The sequence below is a fragment of the Mustelus asterias genome, chromosome 9 (assembly GCF_964213995.1).
Source record: "Mustelus asterias chromosome 9, sMusAst1.hap1.1, whole genome shotgun sequence".
In the NCBI taxonomy this organism is placed as follows: domain Eukaryota; kingdom Metazoa; phylum Chordata; class Chondrichthyes; order Carcharhiniformes; family Triakidae; genus Mustelus; species Mustelus asterias.
In genome coordinates this window covers 17,860,571-17,878,353 of record NC_135809.1, presented here as the reverse complement: position 1 = coordinate 17,878,353, position 17,783 = coordinate 17,860,571, and the positions used below count along the sequence as shown (strand labels likewise).

The following is a 17,783-nucleotide window of genomic DNA, read 5'->3' as shown; positions in this document are numbered from 1 at the left end:
CTTTGACCTTTATAAATCGGAGTATCAAGTATAAAAGTTTGAGTGTTATGGTAAGGTTATAGAAGGCATTGGTGAGGCCAAATTTGGAGTATTGTGTGCAGTTTTGGTCACCTAGTTAGAGGAAGGATGTAAATAAGGTTGAAAGAGTGCAGAGAAGGTTCACAAGGATCATAGAATCACAGAAACCCTACAGTGCAGAAGGAGGCCATTCGGCCCATCGAGTCTGCACCGACCACAATCCCACCCAGGCCCTACCCCCACATATTTACCCACTAATCCCACTAACCTACGCATCTCAGGACTCTAAGGGGCAATTTTTTTTTAACCTGGCCAATCAACCTAACCCGCACATCTTTGGACTGTGGGAGGAAACCGGAGCACCCGGAGGAAATCCACACAGACACGAGGAGAATGTGCAAACTCCACACAGACAGTGACCCGAGCCGGGAATCGAACCCGGGACCCTGGAGCTGTGAAGCAGCAGTGCTAACCACTGTGCTACCGTGCCGCCAGGATGTTGCCAGGACTTGAGAAGCTGAGTTACAGAGAGAGATTGAATAGGTTGGGACTTTATTCCCTGGAGCGTAGAAGATTGAGGGGAGATTTGATAGAGGTGTATAAGATTTTGATGGGTATAGATAGAGTGAATGCAAGCAGGCTTTTTCCGCTGAGGCTAGAGGAGAAAAAAACCAGAGGGCATGGGTTAAGGGTGAAAGGAGAAAAGTTTAAAGGGAATATTAGGGGGGGCCTCTTCACGCAGAGAGTGGTGGGAGTGTAGAATGAGCTGCCGGATAAAGTGGTAAATGCTTTTAACATTTAAGAAAAACTTGGACGGGTTCATGGATGAGAGGGGTGTGGAGGGATATGGTCCAAGTGCAGGTCAGTGGGACTAGGCAAAAAATGGTTCGGCACAGACAAGAAGGGCCAAAAGGCCTGTTTCTGAGCTGTAATTTTCTATGGTTCTCTGGTCAGTGGAATCACTTTTGAGGCGAAGCATCCTTTCCTCACATTTATGCCAAATAGAAAAATTGTTGGGAGTCTAGTCTGGTTTCATAATATACCTTGGGGTTTCTGATCTGGAACCCCAAAAAAGAATTGATCTCAAGCAGGATACCATTAACATTTTGGATTAAGGCCAAAGGCATAGAATTAGCATTCTTAGCATATGAAAATTCTGTGAATAATAATGGAGATTAAAATTATATCAGGATAAGAATTCTTAAGAAAGGCAAAAACATATATGCAGTGCAGCATATAAAGATGTGATCACGTACAAGTATCTGAAGAGGGAAAGATGGTAGGAAAACAGACAACATTCTAGAATACAGAGCAGTGAGACATGTCCTTCATCTCTCTTGCCTGCTTCCATCCCACCCCCCACCAGCCCCCTCCCTCTCCCCACAACCATGGCATTTTCAACAACAAAACAAACATGCAATATTAATTTTAAACTAGAAGACATCTCTCTGACTGCTGGCTAGATTGCTGATCACATTTGTGATTACATTTTATGAAAAAGTGCCTTTCAGACCAAAATGTATTAACTATGACTAAGGCTGGAGACACAGATGATGAAATACATACATAAGCAGCTCTGGAAGCACTTATTAAAACTTACGTAATATTAAAAAAAATTCCATCTGAACTATCAGTGGCCACACATTTTGTCTTCTAATCCATCATATCAAAAAGAATCCTTCTTGCTGTCCATGGAAGAAATTCATTTCCACTTATTTAAATCATCATCTCAATTGTAATTGAATTTTGTTTTGAAATCAGAAATCTAACTACAACTGCAACTGGTAGCTTGGGGATTTCCAAACACTTAAAAAAATTAACACCAGCAATTCCTGACTGGAGACGTCCAGGGCAATTTTAAATACTGCATAGTGGCAGTTAAGATTCAGAGAACCCAATAAATTTGTCCTAGGCTAGAACTGTACTGCATGACCAGTCCAAAACTGGTCGTTTTCAAGAGTGGTGACACCAGAATTGTACTAACAGCCCCACTTACAAATATGTATATCTCACCAAGTGGAATAGAGTAACACTGGTCTTGTGGTTTAATTCATCCACTGACCCGCCCCACAGCAAGATGATGCTGCCTTAAGAATTAGGTCAGAGATCCGCCTTGATCAAATTCAATGGCAGAGCATGCTCGAGGAGCTAAACAGCCCACTCCAGTTCCTATGTCCCACTAAGCACTCAAGTTTCTTACAGGAAATGATACAAAGCTGTGCAGTCACTATTTTTTTTGTAGTGAGATCCTATTAATCTGAATCCATCCCTTCAGGTTCATTCCATCCTGCTCCAACGATTTTCATTTATCAACGATTTGAAACGATCAAAAGACAGACCCGTACATTTAGAAGCCTGACAATGCAACCAAATAATCTAAAGTGCCCAAAACACATTTAGAATTCATCTATGGCTTATGTACAACAAATCAAAACAAACACTACAACATTTTACAACTAATGTAAAGCACAATTAGAATTGTTTCATAATTCATTTTTATCTTTGTCAAATCATCATTTGTGATACAAAACATTAAATTAGAAATTCAGATGATGAGCGAAGTTTAAATGGTTTATCAAACCATATGAAGGTATAAACGCATTGTTTTTCCCAAACTGAGCCTTTTCACATAGAAAATCAAAATATTGATTGGTAGAAAACATAGAAATGTGAAAGACAGCAGGACTCAATTGTGTGTCAAATAATTACCAGTAATTTGTAGTAACCATTTAAAACAGAGTCTTATTATTAACAGGATCTTAGCAAATTTCTGCTCATCGTTTAAGAAGGAAGAAGACAGCTTTTGATATATCACTGAGAGATGTAGAGGAAATGAGATACCTTGGAGTGCATGCCCACAGATCCCTGAAGGTAGCAGGACAAGGTGTTCAGGCGGCATATGGAATACTTTCCTAGACTAGCTGTGGCATAGAGCAGGGAGGTTATGTTGGGAGTACATGTCAAACACCAGTTAGGCCACAACCAGGGTACTGGGTGTTGTTCTAGTCATCTTATAACAGAAAGAATGTAATTGCACTGGAGAGGGCCAGAGGAGATTTATGAGGGTGTTGCCAGGACTAGAAAATTGCAGCTATGGGGAAGATGGGACGGGAAGGATTATGGGGCGTAGATTTAAAGTGATTGGATCAGAGGTGAGATGAATAAAAACATTTTCATCCAGAGAGTGGTCAGGGTCTGGACTCATTGCCTCAAAAGAAAGTAGAAACAAAAACACTCAACTCATTTAAAAGATGTCTGTATATGCACCCAAAATCCTGTAACCTCCAGGAATATGGACCAAGTGCTGGAAAATGGAATTACAATTGGGGGAGGGGGGGGTGCGTGGGTTTCCTCTGGGTGCTCCGGTTTCCAGCTACAGTCCAAAAGGCCTGCTGGTTAGATGCATTGGCCATGCTAAATTCTCCCTCAGTGTACCCGAACAGGCACTGGAGTGTGGCGACTAGGGGGTTTTCACAGTAACTTTATTGCAGTGTTAATGTAATGTACTTGTGACACTAATAAAAAAAATATTTTTTTCCACATGTTCTCGATGTCTGAGAAGGGGGAATTTGAAGGGATGTGTGGAGATGGCAGTATGTGAAATGCTCCTTATGAGTGCCAGCACAGAGGCGATGGGCTAGGTGGCTGCCTTCTGTCCTATAACGATTCTATAATTTGTGGTACCAAAAGCATGATGTGCTTTCGGCTCGTTATAAGAATGAATCGTTCAGGAATGCCATCTAGTGGCAATACACACACAACTGCCAATTAACTGTATATCCAGTATTTTCGACTTGATTTCCAGCATTTTCCATTTTTTAATTATCTTATTTATCCTGTAATAAATACTTTTAGAAAGGTACTGTATTCAACTTCAGGGGAAGAGCAAGAAATAACTTTGTTAGCAACATCAGGGTTTGAGGGGGGTGAAAAATATATCACAACATTGATTTAAAAGTGCTGCCAAATAAAAATAGAGTGACAAAATCAAATTTAATGTCAGCCTTCTTCAATTACTCACTCACTAAGAAGCACATATCGCGTAAGGCACTGGAGAAGATCTGTGCTGCCTCCATGATGAAAAACAATCAGCACTTGGCTAGACTAACAATAATTTGGACAAAACAATAATAAAGGACAATCTAACAATGGACTGCAGTGGTTCAAGAAGGCAATTCACCACCCACATTCTGAAGGACAACAAATGGGGGCCTTGCCAGCAACGTCCTCATCCCTTGAGTAAAAAAAAAATTACACACCTCCTTCCGTCTTAGTCAGTTTCAGTCACAAACAAATATCTTGGAGCCGGATCTTAAAAATGGAAAATTTTCAAAATTGTCATACATTGCCTAAAAACTAGAAAAGTTGTAACTGAAGAGATTGGGAGAACGATCTTTATACAATAGGTGGTGATAATGAAGGGGTATTGTTTGCTGGATCATTAGCACGACAAATATGACTAAAGTTGGAAAATGCCAAGACAGTCCCTCTTAGGCTCGAGATAGTATATTCAACTTCAGGGGAAGGGCAAGAAATATCTTCGTTTGCAACATTGGGGGTGGGGGAGTGAAAAATATATCACAAAATCAATTTAAAAGTGCTGCCACATAAATTACAGTAACAAAATCAAATTTAATTTCAGCCTTCTTCAATTACTCACTCACTAAGAAGCACATATCTCGTAAGGCACTGGAGAAGATCTGTGCTGCCTCCATGATGAAAATGAAGAGCTGGCAGAAAGGTATCATCCCACAGACAAAACACCATGTACGACCAGCCCATGCCTTCTGTATTTTTTTTGATGGATTTCAGGTCGGTCAGGCTGAAGGAGAATGCCCATTTACTTCTTTTACTCATATTATACATTGGTTCATCTGAAAAAGTTAAATAGAACATAGAAAAGTAGCTCCTAACTTAAAATAGTCTCACAATAAGGTATTCTCAAACCTTTAAAAACCAATTTCATTACTGACTGCTTGAAAAACAAGTACAGAAAAGTCAATGTAATGGCCAAACCTAATGTTTTCCACTTCTTATATTGCAAGCCCAGAACACATTATATTTGTATTTTATATATATAAGCATCTTTTCTGGGAAGCTAGCTCTGAAATACATTGTGTTACCATTGGCGTTCTATTTATTAACCTATAGCAAAGTAAACTGTAAAATGAAAGATATTTATCCTATACCGAGATTCCCAAATCTTTGAGAAGTGTCTGAAATAATTCTGCAGTCATTTCCTCCTATCATTTTGGCACAGAGCCATGCAAGAATATACAATGGTCCATATTTAGCAACGGTCATGTCGGTCAAACTGTCAGTGTTTGCCATTGTTCTAAATGCGAGACTAACAGCAACTTCTGGCATTCGCACATGCTCAGTTAAACTTGGAAATCCAGACATTTAAGTTTAAGTTTATTTATTAGTGTCACAAGTAGGCATACATTAACACTGCAATGAAGTTACTGTGAAAATCCTCTAGACGTCACACTCCAGTGCCTGTTCGGGTACACTAAGGGAGAATTTAGCATGGCCAATTCACCTAACCTTTGGTGATTCTCTACTTCACCAAAGGGTGTGTTGTTGAAAAGTCCCTGCTGGTGGAAATAGCTTCAATTAATGTGAACTTCCATTTTTTATGCTCTAACCTCACTGAAAAAAACCCCTAGAAATTTGTGTCTTGTTGAATGAGGTATTTTCAAAAAATTTTTGTTAATGAAGCAAAAGGCATTTTTCAAAAAAGATTTTCAATGAGGCTTTTCAAAACGGCTTGCGAAGTCATCATTCTTGTCAAGCAATCTCTCTGACGTTAAAAACTACTTTTATTTGTTGGTGAAATGGCAAAATTAGGCATTATGGCTACAATTCAATAGATTTTAAATAATTTTAAAAATTAAGTTTGTTGATATTTCAGCTTCTGACAATCGTATGCAAATTTTCCAATCTTTGTCTCATTTTCTGTAAATTGATTAAGAGGTAAAGGATAATCAATTCATTTTACTTCTCACTTGGTGTCTGTGAGAATTATTCAATGTGACTCCCTGCAAAAAGTACCAGTCTGCAGTTTAGTCTACACACCCACCATGTTTATTACTGGACTTACTGCCAAGAAGTAGGGAGTTGGCTAGGCCTTCATTATTATTAAAAGTGCCTGGCCTCCACTCAACACTGACCTTTTAAAGCAGAGCAAAAGATCGTGACCTTAATGCTTAAATTATAGGTATAAACCAATCTTAAATCTCCATGGCATAAAATGCTGCATGACAATTTTTTTTTCAATTTCATTTAATTTGATGAATTACTTAATTGTTGTATTTGGCGAGTGCTGTGGTCTATGCTATCGATTTAAATGGAGAAAGCCCAACTGGATAAAACCAGCTTCATCCAACACAGACTAAGAATATTCATTACCTTCTTAATAGCGTTAAAAATACTAATCCAGTATGATAAGAAAGTTTCAACTATATTTTAAATTTTTGGTGCAGTAGTGTTGCAAAACCCAATTCAGATTTTTCCCTTTCAGTTTGTGCTACTGGAGGCTTCTAATAAGTTATTTGCATTAATGAGAGTACTTGTCCCAAAATGTGAACTCTTCAATGCAATGGTTACAGTGTAAACATATATTACATACCATCACCATTCAAAAAGGGTTTCTTTCTGAAAGTAACTGTATTTATCATGTCCCATTCAGCTTCACAGCTGTTTTGGTGCATTGCACTCCTGGAAGATTTTTCTTTCGAACATTGAGTCCATTCAACAACCGAACTGGAATCCTAAAAGAATTTCGGTAAAAATGAAATATGTCAATTTTTCTTCCTTTGGTTGTTTCACATTGAAATCTATAAAAATTATATATACTTATATATATATATATATATATGTTTCTTTTGCCCATAAAGACAGAACACAATGACATTTGGGGAGGGAATACCCAATTGTCCTCTTAGTTTTTTTTAATTAAAATTCTTTTAAAACATTATGTATTTTCAATTCAAAAAGCACTTTAACCATTAAATAGAAAACTAACAGACTTCTAATCTGTGACACATAAGCCAGCCAAATAACAGGATGCTACACTTGCAATGTTTTAGATTTTCAATGCAAACATATCTACAGGGAAATGATGGAAATTGTACAGCACAATTTCTCATAATTATTTCAGTATCTACATTTTTTTAAATGTGTATACTAAATATGATCCTGATGCTAACTGGCATTATAAATGGTGCCGCTTTATCAGGGTCGGTTTTCCCTGTACTGTTTAATAACCACTGCTATCATCCCTCCCTCCAAAAATGAACTCGCAACATCTCTGACTTTGCAAACTGCTGCCTGCCAATCCTCTCCAAATTCTTTCAATATGCTGCCAACTTCTAAAACAATATCCATTTTTCCTACATTTAAATCTCTCCAAACAAATTTATATCCTTGTCACAGCACTGAAACAGCCCGAATATTCTGCGGCTGTTGTCTTCAGCCCCAGCACAAACTGTATACCCATGCCACCCGTTTAGGTAACAAAACTTACACACATTTTAAGGTTGAATAACGGTGTAAGTATAGGCACTAACAAAATTTTACAGATATGTTTAAAGTCTGCATTGAATGGTAATTCATTCAGTTGTTGACTGTATCGTGGACTTACTCCAGCAAATACTTGGAGCTTATACTAGAGTAAAGCAACGCAATTATTAAAAGAGGAAGGAAGAATTAACATTCAAAATGGTGACCACCTATTTAGAACATTTTTTTAAAAATCAATAGAATTCTGCCCTAATAAAGTAAATTGAATTGGGATTCACTTGGCAGACCAGAAGATGAGTTCCCAGCATTTAGGAATTACTATCTATTTTGTAATTTGCAATGAGGCCTTTTGGTAATGCTGAAATTTTGCCAGGATTTGACAAAACAAGATGCATTAGTAAATTATATCACTAAACACACGTTAGAAAGATGACATAATTAAGGCACTAATCACTGTTAACCACTTCCAAAAGGCATCTGAAGATGCACAGATGAACATTAGTTCATCTAATTATCACATTGCACAAATATATACCACATTCAAACTACTGCACCGTGACATTAGACATATCGGAGTAACACTGTATCATTACAGCTTTTGTCTAATTGCTCACTTCACCATAAATAGTATTCAAATCTAACTATTCCATTTAGTTGCACGATTAATTACCTTTCCCGCACAAAAAATGTTTGAAGAATCCAGGCAGTCGTCCACTGGTGACCAATCCACTACAGCCCCTGAACCCTGGAAGAAAAATAATGCAAGACAAAAGCCACCATCAGCTAATTAACCAATGCAAATATTTCAGGCAACAAAACTGCATTTTATATTTGAATAATGATGCAAGGGAGAACACCGATTCACAAAGGTTTATGGATGTTGCTTTGTGCCAGATATAATTGCTAATTCATTCAGTTGTTGACTATATTGTGCACTCTGTCTGATAAATGCATGCCGTTTAGATCACATTAAAGCAACTCTATCAGGCAGAAATCTTATGCAATTTAAACATCCATTAAATAAAGCTATCAAGTTATGAGAACCTATACATGCAGTTAATACAACTTGCACAAGTATGCCTCTCAATGCATTGTTCACAGGGAATCAGAGGGCACGCTATTTTATAATAGGAGTGTTTATGCTCTGTAGGGAATAACGTCAGTGCCACAAATTTAGTGATTGAATACATCAAGTTCATAAATAGTAATATGTTTTTTTAAACTGATGTTTTGGTGACTTACTTTCACAACTCTCCATTATTCTGACAACTATAAGGTGAGTGGTATTTATTATTATATTAAAAAATTATATTTTTCCAGTTTTATCCAGCAAACTGGCATGCAAGATATACCAGATAAGAGTTAAATGCTTGATATGTGAGTACAGGGTAGTGAGAGCAATTCACCGATTGCTCGTGCTGGCTGACCTCCATCAGCAACAATGCTTCAATTTTAAAATTTACATGCTGATTTTCAAATCCCTCCCTGGTTTTGTCTCTCTATGTCTCTGTTACTTCCTCCAGCCCTACAATTCTGAGATCTCTGAAGTCCTCCAATTCTAGCCACTTACACAGCCTGACATTTTTCAATCCACTAAACCCTAAACTGTGGAATTTAATTCCTCAACCTTTCCACTTATCTACCCTCAAAACATAAGAGCATAAGAAATAGGAGCAGGAGTAGTCCATCTAGCCCCTCGAGCCTGCCCCGCCATTCAATAAGATCATGGCTGATCTGAAGTGGATCAGTCCCACTTACCCGCCTGATCCCCATAACCCCTAATTCCCTCACCGATCAGGAATCCATCTATCCGTGATTTAAACATATTCAACGAGGTAGCCTCCACCACTTCAGTGGGCAGAGAATTCCAGAGATTCACCACCCTCTGAGAGAAGAAGTTCCTCCTCAACTCTGTCCTAAACTGACCCCCCTTTGTTTTGAGGCTGTGCCCTCTAGTTCTAGCTTCCTTTCTAAGTGGAAAGAATCTCTCCACCTCTACCCTATCCAGCCCCTTCATTATCTTATAGGTCTCTATAAGATCCCCCCTCAGCCTTCTAAATTCCAACGAGTACAAATCCAATCTGCTCAGTCTCTCCTCATAATCAACACCCCTCATCTCTGGTATCAACCTGGTGAACCTTCTCTGCACTCCCTCCAAGGCCAATATATCCTTCTGCAAATAAGGGTACCAATACTGCAAACAGTATTCCAGCTGCGGCCTCACCAATGCCCTGTACAGATGCAGCAAGACATCTCTGCTTTTATATTCTATCCCCCTTGCGATATAGGCCAACATCCCATTTGCCTTCTTGATCACCTGTTGCACCTGCAGACTGGGTTTTTGCGTCTCATGCACAATTTAATTAAAAAAACACTCCTTTAAACCTACTTCTTCAATCAATTTTTTTGTCAGCCGTGCCCAAAGCTCTCTATTTTGTTTCATAGCTCTCCTAGAAAGTGGCTTACAACATTTACTATAGTAAGGGTGTTACATAAATGCAAGTTGTTGTTGGATACAATCCTGGGGTTGGCAGCATTGTGATGGGATTCCAGACTTGCCAGAACTCCGACATATTGGTAGCTTTGACAGCATGTTAAGAAGTCAAAAAACTGGATCATTATGCAGCAGGAACACTAGGAACCTAATGTTTGCAGAACTGGGAACGGGGAGTGGGATGAAATGTCTGGTTTAGTTCATTGATGGCATGCCAGCATCTACAATATGTCAGCAGGGGTGTTTGTGATCAGGGTTCAATGTGGGGTTTTGATTTCTAACTGACAACAAAAACACACCAAAGCAGATGAATACTGGAGATTTTACATTCCAAGTTAAGATTAGGAATGATACATTACTCTCTCCCTCCTACCCTCCTAAAATCAATAGGCCTTTGTGTGTTTATAGAATATTTCTAATTCAAACACTAATTAAGGCAAAAGAAAGTGTGTGGTCAATACAGAAGAACTGTTCTCCTGCATATTTTAATCTTTAATTATAATTTTTACTCACATACAGCTTTTGAAATTTATCCACTAATTTCATAGTTTTAAAAATCTATTAAATGTATTTTGTTTGCGGGGGGTAAAATGCGAATGGATTAAATGCTAATGACGCATCTTGGGAGACTAAGCACTCTGCAAATACTCATACTTTTTGGGAAGGATTGAAGCTTTCGGGAAGGATTGAGGCATTCAAATTAAGATTTTAATGAAGGTTTTCTAAAGATGCAACAAACTGAATGGATAAATTTAATAAATAACGTAAGTTGTGAAATATGTAACTTTGTTTAAAACCTTCATTCTTTCAATTACTGTGAAAAATGTCTTTTGCTTCATTAACAAATTGTGACACTGAAATGTTTACATTGTTTTCCATCATGAATAGGCTTATATAGTGTTTTAGATACAAAATTATACTATAATGGCTACACAGTGTCAATGTTAAAATATAAATTACAGAAAATGCAAATATTTACATCTGCAGGTAAATTCCTGCTTCCCACTAAATTTATGCAAGTTTCTGTTATGCCTCATTTCTGCCACTGTTTAATTTACCCACTGATTTTATTTATATCCTAACTGAATTCTCCAAGGTAATTTACCACTTACTTACCTCAGGGACCTTTCAAATTGGTACTCAAGATACTAAAAGCAATCCACAAGCTCATTGCTGCATGCCCCCTCCCTATTGCTACCATCTCACACCCATTTCACCTGAACTGAATTTACTTTAAAGGACTCATCTAGCAGTGACCTAGGGAAACTTGTACCGTATTTACTCAGTTATCTTTTTAACAACACAGGTTTCCTGAAGTCATATTTTAGGATATCTTTACAGAAAATTTCCATGTTACCACTCCCTCTGGCTCAGCTACTATGTTCTCAGACCATTCCTCTCAAATTCCATCCTGAACCAACTGCCCCCACACCTCCACATCTTGCAACCCCATGCCTTCAACCCCACTGAAGATTCACCCCTTGGAAAATCCATCAGCTAATTTTCAGATTACTTTAAACTATGTGACTGCCTAATCTATTCAAAAGAACACTGGCGACATTTGAAAGAATATAGATATGCAGACTCGTAAACACTGGTTGATGGCAATGAATTGGAGACAGTACTACACATTGGTAATAAGTACAGAGTATCCTGCTTTTAAATACAAAATAAAATTTGTGAAGGCAGAAGGTGAGAAACTGCCTTGCACGGTCTGAAACTTCAGTGCAAGGCCAACAAGGCACTAAAAAAAGCTTATGATAGATATCTGTTAACCAAAGGTATCAAGGAATATAAAGCAAAGGCAAGTATTATAGGGCTAGGTCACACAGTAGCCAGAGACACATTCTAAGGGAACAGGCTTGAAAGGAAAAATAGTCCATTCCTGATCCTATGTTCCATTCCAATGTATTCACATTTCCATAGCACCAAGGCAATAATCTTTCCTAAGACAAATCATGGGAGCATCACAGCTTCATTTCACAAAAAATACTTTGCCCAGTTTCAAGTCTGCCTGCCACTTTGGTAGAATTAACAGCTGCTACTTTATCAAGCTGATGGAGAAAGGAAACAAATTGAATTCGATACTCAATATTCACGGAGTACTGTTCTTGGGTTGTTTGCATAACAGCACAAAGTTGCATCAAATCTTGGGGTGCATATTGCCTCCATTTTATTAAACACGAACAGCTTCATCTATCCAAACAGCATTTCAATTTTCATTGTAGACAAATACGCTCAGACAAAAGCTCCACTCTCTTCGAGAGAATGCATTGAAGGACTGAATGCATGGGAAATGTGATTTAATACTCAGTCCTCAAGCAGATTTAGGACTGAGTTGAGGAGGAACTTCTTCACCCAAAAGGTTGTGAATCTGCGGAATTCCCTGCCCAGTGAAGCAGTTGAGGCTACCTCATTGAATGTTTTTAAGACAAGGATAGATAAATATTTGAACAGTAAAGGAATCAAGGGTTATGGTGAGTTGGGGGGGGGTAAATGGAGCTGAGTCCATGAAAAGATCAGCCATGATCTTATTGAATGGCCAAGGAGGGTCAGATGGCCTTCTCAGAGTTCTTATGTTCTTACGTAATTTCAGGAATGCTTCAAATGCATGTGACCTATTGAAAAGATAGGTGAACTTACTTTATGAACTCTCTACCCAGACTGGCTTGGCCAGGAGTCATTTGCAGGTTGGTAGAAGCAGCACTGTTCAAACTGATGTCAGTCAACATGAATTCACAGGAACTACAATCACTTCCAGGAATGCTGATGCCTAAGAGGATTAATAGTCAGTGGCAGCCTTGGGGTAGCAAAGTGGTAACAAGATATGCCCTGAGATATAATGTCATCTAATATGAGCTTAGGTTTCAAGAGTTTTTATTTGTGTAGCTTATAGAGTGAAAACGCTGATCTGGTTCTTGATGACTCTGTTTTCATGCAGTCTTCATCACAAAGTTAAAGCAGATTTTTGAAATTATGACCAGCACTATTGGATTTGGCACTGCGGAAAGCAAAGAAACATTTGCTTTGTACAATCTTTGTACGTAAAGTTGTGCAATCTAGTCCAAAACCAACGTAAATCTTTTGGTTACAAAGATGCAACTAGGAAAACAAATTTATTGGCTGAAGTACCTTATCAATCAACCTCAGTATTCCTGGAAGCGTATCTTGCTCACCAATTCTTTCAGAACATGAATGAATGAACACTCCATCTTGTTCATATACAATCTGGAAAAACAAAGGTGGAAGAGAATTTTAAGTTTGTATTTGGTTGAAAGCATCACCTATAAACAAAAGGCTGTCTTGTCCTTCAACTCGATAGCATTATAAATGTCCAGAATTAAGCCAAATGTTCATCAGTTGCAAAACTGAGTTAAACCGTACCAAATAGGTGCTTGGCTCAAATGAGTTTGAAGGGGCCATTGGCATCTCAGCTGAGAAATCAAAACTAAAATGCTGCCTGCCTGTTCAGAGAGGCATAAAAGATCCCATGGCAGTATTCAAAGAGGAGCAAAGAACTGTCCCAGCATCATGGCCAACATTTATCCCTCACCCAAATCCAGCAAAACAAATTATCTGGTTATTGCGGTTTGTGGGATTTTGCTACATGCAAACTGTCTCCTGAATACGCCTGCATAACAACAGCAACTTTACTTCAAAATAATTGATTGGCTTTGAACCACTTTGCGATATATGTTTGGGAGGTCAGACATTACATGTATGCATGTTGTAAATGCTAATTTGTTTGGTTCATGTGAAACTTACTATGCATGCTGATAGCCAAATGACTAGCATGATTTCTGACCAATGCACATTGCATTACATCAATGTATTGTCTGGCTAACGTAACATAATTGTACAACTGGACTAAAATGGCAAAATACTAAAGATAAATTACTGAACCTTTCCAAAATAGTACTCTGCAACTAAATCTCAAATAAGAAAAATGAAATCCATATAGATTAAGCACATTGCTATTCAGTTCACTTGGAAAACAGTAAACATACCAAGCAATTTCTCAAGAATTTTAAAACATTTCAAAATACCATAGAGTTATAAAGGTTTACAGCATGGAAACAGGCCCTTTGGCCCAACTTGTCCATGCCACCACCCAGTTTTTACCACTAAGCTAGTCCCAATTGCCTGCATTTGGCCCATATCCCTCTATATCCATCTTATCCACATAACTGCCTACCATTTTCAATTATATTACACCTCCAGCACTCATAATTCCTGGAAGCAAAACTAAAATTTGCATTATATTTTCCCCAACATCCTGTGTATGTAGCGACGGTTCTCCAGCCGCCAAGTGTTTGGTCCTTCTTTGAATAAAATCAAGCAGACTACTAATTTTTCAAATCGAGAGAAACCCAGCAATAAAATGTTTCTCTTTTTTGCAATTTGAATGAATACAGAGACGCCCAATTTCTACCATCAAAAGTCAGTAAAGGGTGCCTTTCTCCACTAAAAATAAACAAAAGATTGACATAATCCAACACCAACCCTTGTATTTATGTAGCATCTTTAACATAATAGTGTTCTTTCGGAGTTCTAAATCTATAAAATAAGGAGATAGAAGTGGTAGGTTGCCTAAGGAAAGAGAGACAGAGAGGTTTAGGGAAGTAATTTCAGAGCTTAGAACCAAGGCAGCTGAAGGCACAGCCACCAATGGTGGAGTAATTAAAATCAGGGATGTTCAAGAAGTCAGAATTAGAAGAGTGCAGATATCTCAGAGGGTCATGAAGCTGACGGAGATTTCAGAGATATGCAGAGAGGGGGCAAGGCCATTGAGGGTTTGAACACATGCATGACATTTTTAAAATGCTGATGTTCCTTAACATGAAGCCAATGTAGGTCAGCGAGCACAAGGATGAAGGGTGAAACAGCACTTGGTACAAGTTACAACATGGGCAGCAACGTTTTGGATAATTTGAAATTTCCGGAGGGTACGACCCTGGAGTGCATTGGAATAGTCAAGTCTAAAGGGTTTCAGCAGCAGCTGAGCTGAGACAAGAGTTGATACAAAGGTTGAACTAGGTGATTTTAGTGATGCACGGGTAGATGGTTAGAATCTCACCTTGGACTCAAATATGACAAGTTGCAAACATTGGTTGAACCCCAAACAGTTGTCAGTGATGAGGGAACAGAGTTTGTGGTGGGATCTGAAGACAATTCACTCTTCTCTATTTAATGGGATGAAATGTCTGTTTATCCAATCCTGGATATTGGACATGCAGTCTGACAAACTTGCAACATTGGAGGGGATGACAGAGGTGATAGTGACATAGGGTTCATTATTGTCAGCGTGCATATGGAACCTTATGCTGCGTTTTCAGATGGTGTCACTGAGGGAAGGCATGTAAATGTGTAATAAGAGGGAAACTAGGACAGATCTTTAGGAGTCACTAGTAGAATTGGTGTGCAACTGGAAGCGTAGCGACTGGAAGTGACTTTCTGAATATACTTAGATTCATGAATGGGACCAGGCAAGTACAGTCCCACCCAGCTGGTGGGCAGTAAAGAGACATTAGACAAAGATGGTGTGATCAACCATGTCCAAGGTTGCAAAGAGGTCAAGATGATCAAGGATGGATAGCTTACCTTTGACACAGTCACTTAAGGTGTCTTTGATAAGAGCCGTTTCTGGACTATGACAGAGGTGGAAACCTGCCTGACGTAATACACTTGAAGTTCTAGTAAAGGTAGGTATGGATTTTGGAAGCAACTTGTTGAAAGATTTTGGGGAGGAAAGGGGGTTGGAGATGGGGCAGTACTTTGTAAGGATGGAAGGTTCAAGGGTTGGTTCTTGATGAGAGGGGCAAAAGGGAGGGAGAAATTTGCAAAAAGAGGGAAATATTAATACCAGCTGTGATGAGAGCCAGGAAGTGAAGATGTGAGATCAGCAAATTAATGGAAAAAGGGTTGAGGCAACAGGAGATGAATCGAATGTAAATTTTGTACAAATCAGAAGTAGGCCACCTGGCCCCTCAAGCCGACTCTGCCGTTCAATAAGATCATGGCTGATCTGATTTTAACCTCAATTCCACATTTCTAACTACCCCCAATAATTTTTCATTCCCTTGCCTGTAAATAATCTATCTACCTCTGCCTTAAAGGTATTCAAAGACTGTTTCCACCACCTTTTGAGGAAGAGTTCCAAAGACTCAGGATCCTCAGAGAAAGATTTTCTCATCAGTTTGATATGGATGACCCAGTATTTTTATACAGTGATCCCTAGTTCTAGATTCACCCAAAAGAAGAAACATCTTCTCCACATCCACCCTCTTAAGACCTTCAGGATCTTACATATTTCAACCAAGCCACCATTTACTCTTTGAAACTCTAGCAGGTACAGGCCTAGTCTGTCCAGTTTTCCTCAATTCCCACTTAGCTGCACAGGTGTTTGGCTACTCAGCAACAGAAGTTACTATATATGCCTTGTTCCATAAGTACCACTGGTGCATGGTTGTCCAAAAATTTGAGAAGAACTGTGCAATGAAAGAACTGTCTGGGAACAAATAAATTTTAAAAGGAACATTGAGTTCATCTTGTCCATGCAAGCAGAGAGGGTACAAGAGGGAGATAGGAGTGGAACTAGAAAATGATGCAAATCAGAGGGCAAGGTGTGGAAGAGAACCTGCAGAGAAGTTAGGGATGGTAGACTAGAGGAAGGGAGGGAAGAGGTGAAGGCAACTGAATTCGGGAACATCAAGCTTGTTGTCTTTTCAGCCTGCATAGTGTTTACCATGGACTGTCAAGGAGCACACATAAAATTCCCAATAACACGCATATACCTAAAGTTGTTAACAAATTTTTAACAAGTGGTCGGTGCAGACTCGATGGGCCGAATGGCCTCCTTCTGCACTGTAGGGTTTCTATGATTCTATGAAATTTAATGTTCATATCTAGGATTTATCCACCAATTTGGTAATAACACAAAACGCACCTTTACAACCTCCAATTTAAAGTTTATTTATTCGAATCACAAATTGGCATTTATTAACGCTGCAATGAAGTTACTGTGAAAATCCCCTAGTTGTCACACCCCGACGCCTGTTCGGTTACACTGAGGGAGAATTTAGCATGGCCAATGCACCTACCCAATGCATATTTCTGTGGAAGGAAACCGGAGAACACGGAGGAAACCCATGCAGACACGGGGAGAACACGCAGACTCCGCACAGGTAGTGACCCAAAGCCGGGGATTGAACCGGGGTCCCTGGTGCTGAGAGGCAGAAGTGCTAACCTCTGTGCCACCATGCTCCACATCCACAAAATGTAGGCATTCCAAACCAGCTAACATGAAACATGGGCTAAATAGTCTGTCCATCCTCAATGAAACAGGCAGAAAAATCTCACTCAGTAAGTACAAATTAAAGTAGTCTTCATAGACCCAGTTGTCAAGTCCCAGGGTTGCTTGTGACCTACAGTTCACAGTTTAGATCCTCACAATCTAACTGCGAAAGTCAGTTAAAAACAGTCTGCCACAACTGGACCATAGTTCCATTATTTCAGCTCATTTTGCAAAAAAGAAAACACAGTTTCCTGTTTCACAATGTTCAAGTCACTCACATATTTGCTGTTATAATTGTGTACTGTACATGTCTACTCACTTCTCAAAAACTTCCAATTTCCTGTCATCGCCATCCTATGACAAAATCCATTATAGTAAGTTTCCTTTGCTGGCTGTGATCTTGAAAAGTTGTTACTGATTTTCAAACCCTTATTTTACTAACTTGCCCTTTCT

At 38.9% G+C, this 17,783-nt stretch overlaps 1 protein-coding gene across 2 annotated transcripts in view; it reads right to left on the bottom strand.

The window, feature by feature from the left end:
• tbc1d15 (TBC1 domain family, member 15) overlaps window positions 1-17,783 on the bottom strand; it is a 52,013-nt gene that overhangs the window by 32,070 nt on the left and 2,160 nt on the right. Inside the window, exons 1-5 of one of the 2 annotated variants that reach the window (XM_078219781.1) lie at window positions 15,638-15,734; window positions 13,169-13,264; window positions 8,213-8,287; window positions 6,650-6,791; window positions 4,679-4,892 (exon numbers count right to left, since the gene is read on the bottom strand). In XM_078219781.1, coding sequence (XP_078075907.1) covers window positions 4,679-4,892; window positions 6,650-6,731 — 296 coding nt within the window. In that variant the 5' untranslated portion in view covers window positions 6,732-6,791; window positions 8,213-8,287; window positions 13,169-13,264; window positions 15,638-15,734. Of the gene's footprint in view, window positions 1-4,678; window positions 4,893-6,649; window positions 6,792-8,212; window positions 8,288-13,168; window positions 13,265-15,637; window positions 15,735-17,783 lie in introns of those variants that run through there. The other variant, XM_078219780.1, reaches the window with a different exon arrangement.